General features: G+C 40.2%; 1 protein-coding gene across 1 annotated transcript in view; it reads left to right on the forward strand.

Annotated features, from left to right (window-relative positions):
• The window catches only part of AGMO (alkylglycerol monooxygenase), a 297,295-nt gene extending 291,661 nt beyond the window's left edge, over window positions 1–5,634 (forward strand). Inside the window, exon 13 of the mRNA XM_004582474.3 lies at window positions 5,412–5,634. Coding sequence (XP_004582531.2) covers window positions 5,412–5,486 — 75 coding nt within the window. The 3' untranslated portion in view covers window positions 5,487–5,634. The remainder of the gene's footprint in view (window positions 1–5,411) is intronic.
• Window positions 5,635–19,844: the final 14,210 nt, after the last annotated feature.

Genomic DNA, 19,844 nt, shown 5'->3' on the forward strand with positions numbered 1-19,844 from the left:
TTTCCAATATAGCTGTGTTAGCACAGACATTGCTCGGATGATCAAATGGTTGGTCTTCAGGAATACGGCAAAAACAATGCCAGTTTTCCCCATAGGTTTACATTTTAAGAGTGAATAGTCTATTGTACATCGTAACACACAATCAGCTCTCGGGAATGATGGAAGTGAAGGATTCTGCACTTGCCGTGTGAGTTTAGCTACTAGATTTTGTCAGTCTAACCATAAGTGCCTTTTACTCCTTGTTGAGTCAAATATGAAATACATGATTTCTCAGTTTTCAGAGTACAACTGAAGGGTTATGAAACTTTATTCTAATAATTGTGTATGTGTGCTCGAGTTTTGAAAAGCTTGATTATGTATACTTATTTTAGTCTCTTGTTTAAAAGTTAATATCAGGAGAAGTCATTTAGCTTAGTTTTTCTGAAGCCAATATTCCATCCCAGCATACCTCAGGTCAGTTCCGGCCTCTAGCTCCTGATTCCAGCTTCCTGCTAACCCTGGAGAAGAGCCTTGAGGTCTCTCCTGGGAGATCTGGAATGAGTCCCAGCCTCTGCAGGCATTTGGGAAATGAATTTGTGATGGGAGTGCTCCCTCTTTCTGCCAATATGTTTTTGTCTATGTCTTTCTCTGCCTATCAAATACACCAAACATTTAAAATGAAAACATAAATAAACAATCAACGATGGGAAAATACATTTTCCCACATAAAGCTTTGTTATCATAAGTATATTCCATGAAATTTATTTTCAATTTTTTCTGCCTCAGGTAAGAACTTTAATGCATATTTTAAAACTAGCCAAAAATATTTGTTAGATTTAAAAGGATAGATAGCAACAAATCCTTACATGATCTTAACATAAAATACAGCTGCGATTGCATTGTCTCGGGAAGAGGGGACACAATATGCCAAAAGAGAAAATGCAAGACTGCTAAGTAGCAGACACAGTGTCTGAAAATACTGTCTCCAAGGTTTTGGTTCTTTGGATGCATTGGACCAGATATTTTGGAAGAATAGACTGAAAGTAAAACTGGTAATCCCTATTTCTTCTGAGCTGACATTTGTCTGGTTTTTACAAAATGCAAAATTTGTCATTACCTAATGCGTTTCTGAAGGTTTAGAAAGATCGTCAGTACCTTTGTCTCCAATTTATACTCCAGCTGTGTTTAGCATATTTATTCTCTTGCCTTACTACCAAATGGGGATACTTTAAAGAATTCATATTTGGGCTCTCTTTGGTGTCTTATCTGTATGCCATAAATAATTACTGTACAAAGAATAACTCAGTGATTTTAACGAAGGACTTTACAAATTTGGGAGTTTATTTTCTCCAAATAATTAAGTCAAAATTAATACATGTGCCATGTATCCTGCTTAAAACAAATTCTTCCTGTTATGATTGTTGTAGTTTTGTTCATTTGTCACTTCATCAGTATGTTCTGAGTCTCTTCAGTGCTAGAGTCATTACTGGGTGACAATATACCCTTGAATTTGAAGCTTTGTTAGAGACCGCTGCTCTACACATACCATAAGAATTTTAGGAAATCAACAGAGAAACAAATTATTTTTCAAATATTTTGTCTCAAATTTTCACACAATGTCATTTCACGTTTAAAATAAATGAAATCATTCTCTTGGCAAGGTAGAACGTAAAACTTTACAAATCAACACAATGGCTTAGTTGTTCAATACTTTTTCAAATTATGAATGACTTAGAGTTGTATATGCACAGATCCTGCTGCCAGTGGGTCCAAGTTAACTATGAGGTAGAAGGGAAACCCCCCAAATTTAACGGACAATATGTAGAATGGAAAAACACATGACTTTCAAATTTTACTGTAATGAAAATAGCATCTATCAATTACATCTTTAAAAAATTGAACTTTTTGAAGTGACTTGATACTTGAAATTTTTGTAACAGGAGGTATATATGTCTAAAAATCAAAGTCAATTTTAGCCATTTCTGAGAATTTGGTTTTCTAATGAATAACTCTTCAAGCACTTTAATGCTTTCATTTGTAATTGTAGTGAAGGCTTATATAAGTTGAAAAGTCTACTTCATTCCATCAGAGCCATAAAGGCTGTGGGATAAGCTAGTTGTAACTGACATTGCCCACGGCTGGAGGTAACAAGTGACTTCCTATTTTGTCACTTATTAGACGTATAATGAGCCATTTCAATCAGTAGAGGCAGGCATGTACAAAGGCACAAGACAAATATCTTAGGTTTGTGGTTGGAGGCAACACCGCACACACAGGACAACAGAGTTAGGCAGTATTTCCTCTCCCCTGTAAGATGCCATTCTCTCCCTGCTTGTCTTTACAATTATTTGGAATAAAACCTCTTAAAATACAGACATAACTGGGCAGGGCAGTCAAGTAACAACAGTTCTCACTAGCATTTTCATATGGATGAGTGGCTTGGATTAACCACCTGCCACTTAAGGAAGATTCTGGAAGGAGTGGCAGAAGTGTAGAGAGCATCTGTACAGGCCAAGGTTCAAGCGTCTGAGCTGAAATCCCTGGCAAGTCAAGGAAACCATCTGAAGGCAAGGAGCAGTAATGATGTGTCAGCCCAAGGAGGGCCTGACACTGAGAATGAACTTCCTTTGTCTCTTACTTTGCATCCAGCTGTGAAAAGCATGGGCTTGTCCAGACCCAGGACAAAATAACTGCACATTTGTACATTGAGTTCCTACGTATCCAGAAACATTGCATTTGTAAATCACAGGAGAATATAGTAAAAAGAAAATAGAGAGGTTGTAATTTCCACTTATTCTTCTGGTGATTAATTGAATAAATACCTTAATTGAATAAATACCTGAATCTAAATTATATATTTACTGTGATCAACTACAGAAGCTTAGGATGAAGAGCGTAATACAAGAATCAAGAAAGGAGCCAGGAAAGGAAAACTTAAAATGGAATCACTGTAGTAGCCAAGTAGTTTAGTCTATGTTAAATAATATTTAACATAATGTTACATACGTGGTGTACATTTTAGTATATGTATTACATATATAGACATATAAACTCATGTGAAAGTGAATCTGTTTTCCTATGTAAAAATACATACACACATATATATATGTATGAACATACTAATAGTCCTACTTTTCTTTCTTCCTTCTGTTCTTACATTTTTACAATTTTATGATTATTATTTCAGTTTTTACTATGACAAACTTTCAGTTTATTATATAACCATGGGCATAATCCTCCACTAGATAGAGAATTCAACAATTGGCAAGTAGAAACAAAACCTTTTCCTCAAGACTATAGACTGAATAATAATACAATCTGGAAAACGTCAGACGCCAAGTTTTCACAGAATTAATTGCCTTCAGCCTTTCTTGATGGGTTGATTCTTATAACCATATACAGCAGACTCAAAACCCATAAAAATTTCTTTTGTCAAATGTACAAAATAACATATCTATTAACTACTTTTAGAATATTCAGGGGGTAGGATGGCATTGTAGTAGTGACGAAGCCTGCAACATCCTACACTGGCACATGTTCATGTGCCAGCTATCCCACTTCTGGTCCTGCCTCCTGCTTATCTGCCTGAGAATGCAGTGGAAGGTGGCCCACATGCTTGGGCTCGTGCACCCATGTAAGAAAACTAAATGAAGCTTCTAGTTGCTGGCTATGACTTGGTCCAGACCTGACTTGCACCCATTTGAGGAATGAACTAGCAGATAGAAGCTTTCTTAATCTCTCTTTAATTCTCTCTCCCTGCTTGTCACTCTCTCACTCTGTAACTCGGCCTTTCAAACAAATTAATAAATCTTTTAAAAGAAAGCATATTCTGGGTCCTTGAAGACTAGTCTGGATCCATCTTCAGGCCAATATAAAATACTTTTCATCTCTATCCCACTTGAGTGGCTATCTTCTCTGACAACGATAAAGCCATCTTTATCAATAAACACGATTCCTTGCAAAATCTGAACTTTCACATATGCTCCCTACCCCTCTTCCCCGGTCGGTCTTGGCATTGTTTTACCTGGCAACACCATGAGAAATCCCATGAGGTCATCTTTCTTGAATTACAGTCAAAAGAAACAAAATCAAGACAAGCTTTTAAAAATATCGTATTTGACTTCTGAGACAATTCCAAAATGTGAATATTATTCTTGACTCCAACTTTCGAATAGCTGCTGATTTTATTTTTCATATCTCTCCATGCCAGAAGCAAGCTCTCAGACTGGCCAACATGAAAGGTGATTAGAAAGAGCCAGAAGTTCACATAAGCTGGATATCCCAATCACCAATCTAAACATGAGTGGATAAAGTCATGTGCTATTGTTGTTATGGTGGCTCCTTAGCTTTATTCAGACTTCTGGACTTGGCAGCAGTTTTCTGTGCATGTGTATCCAGCCTCAGTTAATGCCTAAGGATTCACCTCAGGAACAGGATCTTCCAAGTCCTCTTTTTCCTAATTAGATGTGTTTCTCTTGTCTATTTAGTAAGTCAAACTTCAACAGCGATCGTCTTGGTGAAGGGCAATTGTAACAGAAAGTTTGCACAACAAGAACAAAATCATAAAACTTCTCACACAAACTTCTTTCTTTCCCATTCCTATGGCCACACATCTAGCATGACATTCCTGATTGGAGCACAGGAAAGGGAAAGGCAGAAAGCTGCTTAAGATGGCCAGTGAGGAGTAAAGACATAGCCTGGCCTGGTGGGATTACGGTTTTGTACAAGGAACAAGCCTACAACCACAGCTGCTGCCATTCTGCTCTGTTCAAGCCCTAGACCTTTGGGAATTTTGAGTGGCAAATACTTGGTGATTTATTGTGAGATTCTGCTGGTGTCCAAGTCTGAGGGAAATGGTGTTCATGTTCGCTAGAGACTGCTTGAGAGAATTTAGTTAGGTCTTTCATCTTACAGGGAGTTTTGCAGTTGCATTTTCGTACCCGATAAGATTAAATGATGTGTGTGTAGCAGTACTTCCAGTTAATTCAAGTTGAGGGAAGCTCCTCCAGGCAGGGTCCCACAGCAATGTTTCTTTCACAGTATTTTGATGTTTCCTGATCCAAAGGCTTCCTACACTACAGAAACTCTGACATTACTTTCTAAGGTGCACGCAGCATGCACTAGCTCTTCCTCACCCAAGCCAAAGCCAAGTTCTGCGTTGTTCGTTGACGTCTAACAACCATCCATGGAAATGACTCCCAATTTGTGAGCAGGAGGAAACAGCCATGGAAGCAAAACGTCTTCCTCCTATTTCTGTCTTCAGGTGACACGTTTTATGTTGAATTAAATCTTCCAGTGAACAATGGCTTCATTCAGCTTACATGACTTAACTTTTTAAAATATTGTTCATTTCCCAATGTTTCCAAAGTAGTTGAACAAAAAGTACCGATCCAGTACTAACTGTTTTCCTTCATTATGTTCTGTTTTGTCAGATTTTCTTCTCTGTCTGCGTTGCTTTCTGGGGTGGAAGAAGCATAAAGCAACTTGTCTCTGGCCCTTGGAAATGATCTGAGCGTGAGCCACGTGTCTCGTCTGAGTGTGTCTTTCCTGACAATTTAGGTTCCTGCATGTAGAAAAATGATTGCCTGGTACGATGCCAATACGAACTGCTTGTTTATTGTGTCTTGCTTTACAATGATTGCTTTTCATTAAAATTGAAGTAAACTACAGTTACTTTCATTTACCCAGACAGTTGGAAAACAAATTATTTCAAATGTGACAATGCTGTGTTCACTGATGTATATGAAGAGAGAAAGAGAAAAAATGGACAAACAATAAAAGAGGAGCATCACATTTGCTTTTGTTGTGGCTTTGTTTTGATGGGGTATCATTTCAATGTTTGCAAACACTGGACGTAGGTATCTATCAAGGGATGCCAAAAAGCTAGCACAAAGTGGAACTTAAATGATGTTTATTTTGGCCAAAACATTTTAAAATTCGTGTAAATGAAGGGCGTTTAAAAAACACAGAAAAATACATGTTACAAACAAAATCATTCATGAGCTTCAAGCATTCTTTGCCCTGAAGTAAACATGCCATTTGAAAGCACCTTTGTCTTTATTATCATAAAAATGTATTAATAAGTTGTGAACCTAATGCTTTTTACCTTTTCAAACCCACATAAATGAAGAAACCATGTTATAGAGGGAGACATCACGGACAGTGAAAATTAATAAGACATGTCAGAAATAGTTGGCTCACTTGCCCAAATTGGGATATGTACAGCTCATATGATTAGTCAAATTGTTTGGTAAATTGGTGAGCATATGTTAAGCCCTGTGACTGGAGTTCTTCTGATAATATTTATAAAATTCTCTAAATAAAATTGTCTGTGGTGTTAGGTAAGCACTGGGGTTGTGAAAATCTGCCAAAGATGACATTAGCAGGGAACTAACAGGGAGAAGCTGAATACAATGAGGAGAGCTTGTAAAAATGGGAACAGAACTTTCTTTCCTCTCCTTTAATATTCTTTTTTTATATTTCAAGTTGTAATTTAAATAATTACAAGAGTTACTCGTTACTGGGATGTGCATGCATTCATCACCAGGCTAGAGAGACTGATCAGATTTTTGGTTCACTTTATGAATCTGTTACTTAAGTTCAGAACAAAGAAAAAGCATGTAGCTATCAGCAGCCAGGCTGCTGTCTGTGAGTTCATTGGGTGCAAGATTCCAGTACATGTCTTCTTCATATTGGAACAGAGGCAGCCGATTAAAGTTGGCATGATGGAAAAATTAACAAATTATGTCTCAAGCGTCAGAAGTGGGGTTTGGCTTTACTTCATTCATCCTTTTATACTTAATTAGACACAGAGTCTGAATAAGTACTTAAGCCATAACAAAGATTGAATCCGACTTTTGTCCTTACCAACAGTTTCTGCAGGACCTTGCTTGTCAAGAATCCTACAATGACAGTGAGCCCTCTGCTGGCTTGAAATGATTAGGTTTATAGCATGAACATTCTCCAGACAAAGATTTTGCATTTTAAAGACATTGCAGTCTATAGATCGCCTCATTTAGCAATGGCACAGAAAATGACTTTTCTTCTTCTTCTTTTTTTTTTCTTTTACAAGTTCTTCAACAGGTTTTTAGTAGATCCGAGTAGTTTAGCGGATTCTACAAGGAATAATGTATACATTTGTAACTGTGTTGAAATATATGTAAATTTACAAGAGGGTCCTAGAAATGAGTTTGGTCATGGAAATAAATCACTTTAAAGTGATAACCTATCCTTTTTTGATAATGCATAAAGTCAAACATCCCCATTTCTTATTCTCCTGAAGCTTCTCTCACTATGAATGGAAGGTGCTTCCTTTGACAAATGCTTACATTTTCAAGCTAGAACTTTCCAGGTCTTTGAAAATGGAATTGGTTTCCTGATAGCAGTGTTACTTGGGCCCCTGGGCCCTTATCGGGCCACTCTGCTCTTCACCTTCAACCCTGCTAATTTTCCAGCCCATGTTCCCTTGCACAGCACTAATACATGATGACATATTGTATAACGATTGCTAATGCTATAAATTGATCTTGAGTGATAGCATATAATTTACACTTGCTCCTTACCAAAAACACTTTAATTCACTTTCTCAAGAGAGAAAGCACTAAAAATAGGACTCATCAACTACTGACCATTTCAAATGGAGAGCTGCAAACCAATTTTGCAAATAGTTACGGTGATGTTCAGTTTTGCTAATCTATAAGGAAGAGTAGAAAGAGGGAAGGAGCTCTGTGTGTGTGTGTGTGTGTGTGTGTGTGTGTGTGTGTGTGTGTGAGGCAGCATTCTCCCAACATTATCTAATTTAGGCTACAAAGTCTTGTGTATTAACTGCTGTTAACACCATTTTGGGAAGAAACCTCTGAAAAGGCAAGAGGTTAGGTAACTTGCTCAGGTTCCTGAGGCATGAAAGACACACCAAAATATCAACACAAAGCCTAAAGACTTCGAAGCATGACATCCAAGTATATGAATCCAGAATATTTTCCATGAGTTCAGGTCCAAGGCAAACCTTTAGATGTAGGGTCCCAGGAGTTTATATTCCAAACATGACCCATTCAATTGGAGCTTCTAGATGAAAAATGAAGTTCGGTGGCAACTATTTGTTGACAAGAGGAACGAGTGTGGAACTCCATCAATGATTTATAGCATGTCTGAGACTATGTCTGTGTTTGATTCGTCAGTTTCTGAGAACTGCCCATGATTTGAGTTCCATCTCTGACTTCATTTACTTCATCCTCCTCTCATTGTGTCTCTCATCACTGAGTACCCAATAACCCTAACTTAATCATTGCTGGCACATGGTATTCAGTAGTGTGCAGGTCTGTAACTGTGCATCAAATGTCCAACTGATCATCATGTTATATGCATCTGTTATATTTAACATTACTGACTTACATTATTGCTAACTGGAGCTCTTAAATTGTACTTTCCCAGAGATACGTAATCCAAATATATAGTATGAAACTGGCAATACAACCAGTCTTTAAGACATGGTTAACATTGCATTAGACTGTAGTATGATGCATTAAAAAGAGCAATAGAAGTTAGAAAATAAATTCCCCTTTTTGAGGGCCCAGCACAACAGCCTAGCAACTAAAGTCCTTGCCTTGCATGCATCAGGATCCTATATGTCTATCGGTTCTAATCCCAGAGGACCCACTTCCCATCAGCTCCCTGCTGTGGCCTGGAAAAGCAGTCAAGTATGGCCCAACGTTTTGGGACCCTGCACCCATGTGGGAGACCTGGAAGAAGTTTCTGGCTTCTGGCTTCAGACTGGTGCAACTCTGGCCATTGTGGCTGCTTGGGGAATAAATCAATGGATGAAAGATCTTCCTCTCTATCTTTCCTCCTCTTTGTATATCCGACTCTGCGACAAAAATAAATTAACCTTTAAAAAATTCCTTTAAAAAATGTTTTCTGCTACCACACGGAGGGCAGGCACTCAAGTGATCGAGGTATGCCCTGTTCTCCCCCATCCACTTCAGGGCAATTATTAACAGAGAGCTGGCATCAGGAGTTGGGGCTGGGACCTGCACTCAAGTATTCTGCTGCTGTGGGGAGCCAACACAACCGACAGTGTCTTGCCTGCTGAAATCAGAATGCTCACCCAAGAACACCCTGCTTTGGAAACCCCTCTTCTGTTTTCTCAAAGTAACAGCTCTTGGAATCTTGGTATAAGGTATAAAATAGATTAATCTGACTTAAAATCCTCAAGCGCCATTCTGCCCTGACTCCCAATTACTGGCGGAACCCAATTATTTCCCAACCCACAGTTGCCTCAGTGAAAGGAAAGAAGCCAACCCTGCTCTACCCACTGTCTCCCTCTACTCTGCCATCCTTTCCTGGCAAAGCACAGTGCACATGCTGCCTGCCTGTCTACAAAGCCGTTGAGAAAGCAGGGGCAGGCCTGGTTGGTTTCCTTTTGTGCTATGGGTCTTCTTCTGGAACATCCACAGCTTTAAGACCATTTAAATCACAATTTCCAGCTTTCTGAGGAAGCCTAATATCAAAGAGTTTGTTCCTTGGATGTTCTCTCTCTCTCTCTCTCTCTCTCTCTCTTTCTCTCTCTCTCTGGCAGCAAGACATCAAAATTATGGATTTACATCACAAAATACAATAAACACTAATTTGGATCTTAATACTTCAGAATTACCTTTGGATCTTTGTAAAAATGCAACTCCTGGCTGAAACTTCAGGTTAATAAAATTGAGATGAGACCTGAGTATTTTATCTGAACTTTTTCAACAATAAGATCATGAAACTCTTGAGGTTCTTCTCTTACATTTTAGAAACAAGTGGGAAGGAAGGACAACAACAACAACAACAGCAAACATCGTTCAATAGCAAACATTGCAGCTCCAAGAGAGGGCAGGATAAGGAGGGATCGGTGATTATGTATGCCTAGACTTTCAGATTCTGTACTTAGAAATGAGCATCCATTTGCTGTGGATGATGGTGTGTTTTCAAAGAAGCTGAATCAGAAACTCTCAACAAGGTAAGGAATGGTGGGAGGTGAAGACATGTCAAAAGTGTTGCCACACAAAACTGAGTGTAAAGCCTGTCTCCAGAGCATCATTCCTGCACCAACCCACTGCATCAGGTAAGAATGCAAGGTATCTCTTTCAGACATAATTCACAAAGAGCAGTACCCACTTGTCTTTCAGAGACAGGGCTCACTGTGTGTTTTAACATAGGGTAAAATGATGCATGCTGAGACAATTTGTGAGTGTTCTAGGAAGGTAGTGACTGCTACCAAGAGATGTCACGGAGTGTCTATTAATGGCTCCTGGAAGTTAAGTGGACCCCAAAGAAGGCTTGTGTAGGCCCATGCCACCTTGCAAGATCCATGCCATCATAAGTGTGACTATTGTCATTACCGAGTCACCTGCCCTGCTCCCAAATTATTAACGTTTGAACAATAAATTAAGTGTTGATTTGTATTTTTTAAAACACACAGAATCTATGTGTTGAATGTGGATAAAATGGTTATGACTGTGTTCTTTCTGAGGGGAAGAGCATTTGTGGTGCACTACGCCTACAAAAGTTATTCCAGATACGTTTGCCTAGAGACATCAGCATCTGCTTCCAAAGTCCGTGCTTGGAGGTGATGACTCAAAGAGCAGCGTGTGTGTTCCTGCATTCTCTGACAACTGACTATGTGTCTAAGGCTCTTCTGAGTTCATTTCACCTACTTAGGCATTATAAAGTTCTTTACAGATAAAAGCCATAATTTAACATGTGCACTGTTTTATGTATACCTTCTTTAATGTGTGCACCTTTAGCTGAAGAATTCTTATCAGTTGAAAGATTCTGGTTTGATCACAGCAACACCTATTGTTTCAGATGAAAAAATCAGCACGGACCCAAAACTCAGAGCAGCATTGTTATCCAATGCCCAGAATTAAAGCCATGCTTGACAGCCTATGTGGACAAATGTGAATAAAAAGCTTAGGGGTGAATATTTGATTCAGCGATTTATATACGACACCTGAAATGCCTGCATCCATACAGGAGAGCCTGATTCAAGCCTGGCCCTTTGACTTCCTGCTAAACGTGCCCTTGGGAGGTAGAGAAGATGGGTCAAGTACATGGGTCTGGGGCACCCACGTGGGAGATCAGGATTGGGTTCTGGGCCCCTGGCTTTGTCTCAACCTTGTCCTGAGGAGTATGGATATCTGTGGAATGAAGCAACAGATTCAAGATCTCTGTTTCTGTTACTACCTCTCTGTAGTTTAAATAAGATCAAAATAAATAATAAGTGTTAAGTGTCTAATATTGAAGATACAGGCATTTTGTTGCGTGACAATATTTTGAGTAAAACTGTCAAGACGATAACATGTAGTGATGAAAAGCAACGCTGCTTCTAAGTTCAGAAATGGCAAATTATTTGAAATTCTTTTCCATTAGACATTTAACTAACCATGACATTCAGGGAGGTTTTCTATCAAAATGGGAAAACAATTTATATAGAGGTCTATATTTCCTAGACCATGATGATTTTTTTAAAAGTAATATTTATTTGGAAAGCGCACTGATAGACAAGCAGACAGATTGAGGGGTCTTCCCACCACTGGTTCACTTGCCAAAAACCAGCAACAGCTAAAGCTGGGCCGGACAGAGAACAAGACCCTGGCACTAACTTCATCCTGTTGACCACACGGGCGGCAGAGGCCAGAGCACTGGACCCTTCATCTGGAGCTTTCTCAGGCAGATTAGCAGGAAGCTGAATCAAAAACCTAGAACTTGAACCAATACTTGCTAACAGAATATTAGAGACCAAATTTTGCTTGCAACTGACCATACAATTTAATGCCACATGCAAAGGAGCTTTTTAAAATGTGTGTATTCTGGAGTCTGACATAATAGCCTAGCGGTTAAAGTCCTCGCCTTACAAGCCCTGGGCACCGGTTCTAATCGAGCTCCCTGCTTGTGGCCTGGGAAAGCAGTCGAGGATGGCCCAAAGCCTTGGGACTCTGCACCTGTGTGGGAAACCCAGAGAAGACTCCTGGCTCCTGGCTTTGGATCGGTGCAGCTCCAGCCATTGTGGCCACTGGGGAGTGAATCAGAGGATGGAAGATCTTCCTTTCTGTCACATCTCCTCCTCTCTGTGTATCTGACTTTCCAATGAAAATAAATCTTAAAAAAAAGTGTGTCTCCCAAGATTAGTTTGGTAAACCAAATATGGGTTCTCCAGGAATATGGATATTTTCCTTTCATATCTGCTAAATTTGATTGCATTTTGTTCAAGGTGAGCTGGAGACACACAAGAAAAATAAGTATCAATGTGTAGTGACCAGATTTCAGTTCCCAAAGCACGTACACAGAAAGATAATTGAAATTTATCCCTGTACAAGAAGCAATATATTGAAAAAAAAATGAAATAGTAGGAATTCAAATATGAGATTCATTGTGAAATCTTATAGTTAAACATAAGAATATTTTCTTTGTGATTATCAAAAGACCATATATGTGTGTGTGTGTGTGTGTGTGTGTCACTGTGAAAAACAATAATGTGTGTGTGCTAAGCACCTGCTTTTAGATGAATACAATTATGTTATGCATCAATGAGAACAAAACAGAAGACAACTAGCATTTTGCAACAGGGACATTTAATTAAACAACAAAAATCAATTTAATTTTCAGTTTGTAAGAACTGTGAATCTTATTATAGACACAGGTAAAGACTGTGCTGTGGTTCCACAAACTCATTTCCATATGATCACTGGTTCATGTCTCAGCAGCTCCAGTTCTGATCCCTGCTTGTGGTCTGGGAAAGCAGCGGAGGACAGCTCAGGCCCTTGGGCCCCTGCATCCCCGTGGGAGTCCCAAGGATGCTCAGCTGCTGGCTTCAGATCGACCTAGGCTCTGGCTGTTACAGCCATTTGGGGAGTGAACCAGTGGAAGGAAGATCTCTGTGTTTTTCCTTCTCTCTGTAAACCTGCCTTACAAATAATAACTGGATAAGTAAACAAATCTTTAAAAAAATGTGAGGCTTATGGCAATTTGAGGACATAAATAGGTACATATTTCCTTACAAATAAACTAGAAAAACAAATACAACCCATTTAATTTGCCTTTATAACCTTACTTCAGTCACTGTAAAGAATATTTTCACATCTAAAAATTTTGTACAGATAAAATACATTAAAGCGAAAACGCATTTTTTAAATTAATTATTGGGCTTGGCACAAATGCTCTGAGACCTTCCACTCCTGCTGAGGTCTTGGCCACACCTTCAGGTGGGCGGCACCAGCATTGCCCACCCATTTCCTAACTGATTAGGAGACCACCAATGGAGAACATCTTACCTGTAGGCTCCCACTCAACAAGGAGGGGTCAGGGAATGCTACAAATCCCAAACCCCTTCCTCAAACCTTAGGTGTGTCTCCCTCCCCCTTTGGAGAGGCACCCCACCTCCAGGCTTTCTCTCCGGAGGTGCTTCCCCTTCCCACTCCCTTCCCTCCTCACCTGGCCCCTTTGCAAATAAACTTTTCTGTCTGCAACAGATTCCCGGCCTTTTATTTCTATAGTAAGCCGAGGAAAGAACCCACCGGGCATTGCTGATAACAGCTCAATGTCTATATTCTCATACAAGCACTAGGATCACATTTGGGTGCTGGTTCATATCCTGGCTGCTGCATGTCCCATCCAACTCCCTGCTTGTGGCCTGGGAAAGCAATGAAGGATGGCCCAAAGTCTTAGGACCTTGCAGGCACGCGGGAGACCCAGAAGAAGCTCATGGATCCTGGCTTTGGATCGGCTTAGCTGCAGCTGTTGTGGCCACAGGGGAATTAACCAGCAGATGGAAGATCTTTCCCTCGGTCTCTCCTTCTCTCTGTAAATCTTTTTTTTTTTTTTTTAAGGACTGTGAGTGGCTTGACCCTTCTAGGTGTGGAGCAGTGTGCTGTGTCAAGTTTATCAGCATCACAGCACCCTGCTTCTAGAGCCCAGCGCTGAATCCAAAGAATCTATTCCTTGGGGGATGGGCACTGCATCATTAGGACCTTCCAATTGCGATGCAAAATTGTGTAATCCCTGTTGTAGAGAGAAAGGGGGTCTATGCATCATCAGGATTTAGCCAAACATCTTGTCACCCTGTAGTGTTTCTGGCGGTCAGAAGTTTACTGTTTTTTCAATATATATATATATATATATATATATATATATATATATATATATATATATATATATATATATTTTTAGGATAGAGCTGCCGTCTGGTAATCGATTCCTTAAATGTGCACAATGGTTGGGTTGGGCCAAGTTTGAAGCCAAGAGACCGGGACTCTGATTTCCGACATAAGAAACAGGCTCCATCCATTAGAACCTTGGCCTACTCTCCATCAGGGTCTCCATTAGCAGGAAGCTGGAATCAGAAGCCAGCAGTGGGAATTCAAAGCAGGCTGCCTAATGACAGAATCAGACACACTAATTGGTGCCAAAACGGTGAGGCCAAACGCCCACCCCCAGAAGTTTCCTTTTAAGCTTACTACTACCGGATCTTGACTGGGCTGAAATTTCCTTTCCCACTGTACGATGAAACTATTTTTTTCCTGTCTTTCTTTCTTTCTCTTTCTTTTTTTTTAATGGTTTAAAAAAAGGTCACACTTAAACTATTTAAACTAACCCTCCGTCCCAAGAAATGGGACTAATGCATTTCCATTATTGGGGAGTCATTAGATAAAAGCATGAATGTCACCCAAGATGTTAACCGAGGGCAAAGAGCTAGCTCTGGAAGAACTGAGGCTGGGGAAGCTCAAAGGTGGGAACTGTGTCTCATATGCTCCCTGCTACAAGCCCTGTGTCTTCATCATGCTGGCTCCTGGTCCGGTACATACAGAAGAGCCAGTACGTACGCAGAAGAGCCTCTATGAAAACTGCTGTCCACAGATGCTCTGATGCTCCAAGCAAGTGGTGCATTTATAATATACTATATATATATATATGATACAGCATGTATGATGTAATAATAGAAACTATTTATAAGAGTTAAAACTATCAGGGCTGGCACAGTGGCATGACAGGCTAATTCTCTGTCTGCTGGCGTCAGCTTCCCAAAGGGGTACCATTTGGTGTCCTAGATGCTCCACTTGCTACTCCAGTTTCCTGCCAAAGCCCTGGGAAAGCAGTGAAGAATGATTCAACTCTCTAAGCCCTGTACCTGCATAGAACACCTGTAAGAAGCTCCTGGCTATCAGCTTTAACTATCTCTCTCTCCCGCTCTGATTTGCCAAGTAAGATAAATTAAAACAAAAAATCAACCATACAGCAAAATTTTGCCAGGATTCTATACAAGTTGCTAACATTAAAACTTCTTAAAGACTGCATGTTAGAGCTCACTTCCTTATTTACTTCATTGTTAAAGAAGAAATGAAAATCACTTTACAAATGGCTAGAATGGCCACCAGTATGGGAAAGGTGATAGGTCTAATTATTAAAAAAAAAAAAAATTCCCCTATTTCTACTCTTTTGAAAAGCACAAAAGGAAATTAGACCAATCCAGAAAGTTAGTTCTTTCTCGCCAACTTTTCCTTTTCCCATATGAGCAGAGGCTGGACGGGTTCAGACAGAACGGGGCATGTTCCCAGCGTGTGGGAGAAACAGCTGTACCGCCCTCCGTGGACCACCAGAAGCGGAGTGGTAAGGAAGCATGTGGGGGCGGAGGCCGCAGACAATAAAAGAAAAACAGACTTCGGGAGGCCCCATCCCCCAACTGAATTGCCTAACCTTCGCTTTACCTTTTGCCTTATATAAGAACTCAGAGCCACAGCCATTCTCATAGAAAACAAGTTTGAAAAATGGTGATGATGTCCAGTTCCTTGTTTGCACTTCACATATCTTCCTGCTGTATTGGAAAGGGGGTGCTTTTCCCTACACAGCCTCCAGGGCCTGAGCTGGGGGGTCTTCCTGCGCATCCTTTACAGTCCTCACGAGGTGACCAAGTGCAGGTCCCCGGGGGCTGCAGACTTCCTTCCGCTCAGCGAAGAGGGAACCTGTGAGGACAGAGATGAATTCCGGGTAAATTCCTTATAAAATATCAGGGACAGAAAGAGTTCTGAAGATGCAAATGATTATCATTAGAAAGTAATATGTGACTACTGAAGAACCATTTGAAAGGATAATGTGGTCTAGCAAAACAACCCCACAACCTGCATTCAATCAACACTGACCAAAGAATGTTTGCAATCATCCTTTGTCTCGTTGGGAGCCAAATGCTTTCTGGAACTCATGAACAAAGCTTTACAAAGTGGCATATTACCAACAGAATATTAGAGAAACAATAACCCGCCTTAACATTGACTTTTCCAATAAAGGGAAGATTCGCCAATGGCAAGGACCAAGGTATTGAGAGAGAGAGAGAGGAGTGTTGCTAAAGCACCCCTCGGATGAGCGCTGTGGGTCAGTCTTTAAGTTACAGCAGTGTTGCTACCCACCAAATGCCTTGTTTCCGAGGATGATTAAAATGCAGTATATGGAGTTTTAAAAATCACATCGGGCACAAGATTGATTAAGAAGAAAGAATTCCATGAACAATTGGAACTAACTCAATTGTTTATGATTCTAGGTCAAGTTTGTGTCTCTTAGGTGCATTGATACTGAAACATACGGCTCTCACTCCTCTTCTTCCGTGCGGTAGCCCAGGGAGCCAGGCTCTAGGGCTCTTGTATGAAAAATTAATTTTCTAACATTGCTGTGAGTGAGTTTCATAGGAGTCCTCTGCCTTTTTCTCTTTGATTTCCCAACTGGCACCCCTGTAAGATCAGCTGCCTGGCAGGTGTAAGGTCGAGGACCCACCCACCGTGTTCCACAAACAGGTTCTTGCCCTGGGGCCTTGAGATGTGCATGACCAGCAGGGTTTGTGTCTCCTGCGCATCTATGGACAGGTGTTAGCACGAGTCATACATAGTCATGAGCCCTGGGACTTAGACACTGGCCTACCAGAAAAAGAAGAAACATTTTCAACACAATATCCTAACTTTGGGGAGATACTGCGACCCAATCAGGCAAATGAAAAGCCAGTTAAGGCATTATCCTAGATCTTCTAATTCAAAAGCCTCTCACCTTTTAGTTTATATTTATACTACTGAAAGAGAAATAAATCAAAATGAATATGCAGCAGAAATGGAGTACTGAAGAACATTGTTATATGGGATAATAACCTATTGGAGGTATTTTTTCAAGTGATAAAGTAAGCATAATTATATGAATTTTCCTTCCTTTCTTCTTTCTCTGTCTTTCCTTTCTTATGCATTTTTTTTTTTCAAAAATAAATCCTATTTTAGTTTCTTTCAAGGTTTTAAAAATGGGCATCATGGTCTGGAGTTGTGGCACGTGGGCTAAGTCACTACCTGAAGTTAGTACTTTGTGTGGTTTTCGTACTGTCCCAGCTGCTTCAGTTCTAATTGAGCTCTCTCTTAATGGTCCTGGGAAAGCAGTGGAAGATTGTCCAAGTGCGTGGGACCCTACGACCCTGTGGGAAACCCAGAAGAAGCAGTCTGCTTCTGTCTTAGTCCCGGCTCAACACTGGGTTTTAGGGCCAGTTGGGAAATGAACCAACAGATCGGAGATCTTACTTTTTTTCCCTTTCTCTCCCAGTAACTCTGCTTTCAAAATAAACAAATCGTTATTTTAAGAGTAGATTATTGGACCCAGAACAATGACTCAGTGACTAAATTCTTGCCTTGTACGCCCAGGAGTCCAGAAGGGTCCTGATTTGAGTCCCGGCTGTTCCACTTCCTATCCAGCTGACTGCCTATGGCATGGCAAGGCAGTAGAAGATGGCCTGAAGCCTTGGGACTCTGCATTCATTTGGGAGACCTGGAAGAAGCTCCTGGCTTCTTGCCTCAGCCCAGCTCTGCCCTAGTCATTGTGGCCACTGGGAGTGACCCAACAGACATTAAGATTGCAATGGGGGAATCTCAACTGAACTTGAACTGTGGTTATGCAACAAGGTGGAGGAATCCACCATGGTGGGAGGGTTTGGGGAGGGGTGGGGAGAATCCAAGTACCTATGAAACTGTGTTACATAATACAATGTAATTAATGAATTAAAAATAATAAATAAATTAAAAAAAAAGATCATTCACTCTATATCTCCTTCTCTCTCTGTAAATCTTCCTTCTCAGTAAAAATAAACAAATCTTTTAAAAAGGGTAGTTTATATTTTTAAATGATTTAAAAACTGGCACCCCTGTTTTAAAGAAATTGAGACTTTGACACGGAGTGAGAATGGGATATTTTTAAAGCATTGAGATTAGAAGAAATGGGAGATAAAAGACTGTTCCTGTAAGGCAGAATGTTTTTAAACAATTTATTAAAACATGCCGAGTTTTTGTGGCTAATTAAAATGTGCTTAACAACAACCATCTCTTTGCAGAAAACTGCTTGCAAAAGGACAGTTATCCAATACTATGTGTATAATAAACTGAGATGATTAAAATTCTTATGTTATCATTATTCAGCAACTTATAGCATTAAAACTATTTTATGTAATTTTATATAATTTTGATTTGAATATAACTAGTTGATGGTGAAAAGCCTAATATTCTCTCATTACAATGTTACCTTAAAATGCTCATTGATTCTATGAATTACCAGTTACTTCTCATGATAGTAATTCATTTGATTCTCAGATGGACTCTCTAAAGTAGCTATTACCTCCATTTTGTAACTGGGGAAACTAAGTCTTAAAATGGGTCACCAATTTAGAAAAGCCAACTGGTGGCTAAGCATAAGAATTGGAAGGACAAGCTTGAAGCTAGAACATGTCAAAATGTCATATTCCATGATTTCTCGTTGGACAATATCTAGGTAAATAAAAATGTCTACATGAGGATTTGGTTTTGATTTTTCAAAAAATGTGAATTGCATAGGACAGGAAATGAACATTTTGCACTTTGAAAACTGAGCCAGATGTTGGAACATTGTGACAGGTTATAAAAATGAATATTTGCGAACTTCGAAGATCTGGTTGGTTGCTCTTGTCCACATTGGAGAATGGCTGGCACCCTCACAAGCAGTAACTAAGTCCCTGTGACTTGGACCATCTTCCAACTGTATGCTTTTGGCAAATGTAAAGATTTTTAACTTCCCTGATCTGTAGCAATTACAGTGAGAGTGTACAGAGCAGATAGAATGAGCATAAGGCAGACATTTCTCCTAGCTGATATCCGCCAACAGGACCCCAAGGGCTGCAAAGCGATGTTGACAAAAGAATGGTAGCTTCCAATACATTTCCAGTGATGCCTTACTGTGGTAAACACCACCTGGACACATCATAAACTGTGTCACTGCGGCCATTGGTAAGTGGATGATTACGTGATGTTAAGTACAGTCTCATCGTTGTACAAGTGTAGCTCTCATTCTTCTTCAGAATAATGTGCATTCCTGAATGAGACGCCACATCCAGAAAACACCAGCTCTACCTCCACTCACTCCTCCATCCCGAGAGGCCATTACTGCATTGTCCTGTATAGGTATAAGGGCTCTGTGAACCTCACGTAAAGAGAGATAATTACACAGTGCCTGTCTCTTATTGAAGCACTTATTTCACTTTATGTTTACAGAACTCATTTGTACCAAGGCATGTGGCAGAACTGGCTTCCTTAGTCAGGCTGGATGGTGTGTCCTCACCAAGGCGTGTGGCAGAACTGGCTTCCTTAGTCAGGCTGGATGGTGTGTCCTCACCAAGGCGTGTGGCAGAACTGGCTTCCTTAGTCAGGCTGGATGGTGTGTCCTCACCAAGGCGTGTGGCAGAACTGGCTTCCTTAGTCAGGCTGGATGGTGTGTCCTCACCAAGGCGTGTGGCAGAACTGGCTTCCTTAGTCAGGCTGGATGGTGTGTCCTCACACATGCATGCTGGTTTTGTT

Source organism: Ochotona princeps, chromosome 20 (genome assembly GCF_030435755.1).
Source record: "Ochotona princeps isolate mOchPri1 chromosome 20, mOchPri1.hap1, whole genome shotgun sequence".
Classification (NCBI taxonomy): Eukaryota; Metazoa; Chordata; class Mammalia; order Lagomorpha; family Ochotonidae; genus Ochotona; species Ochotona princeps.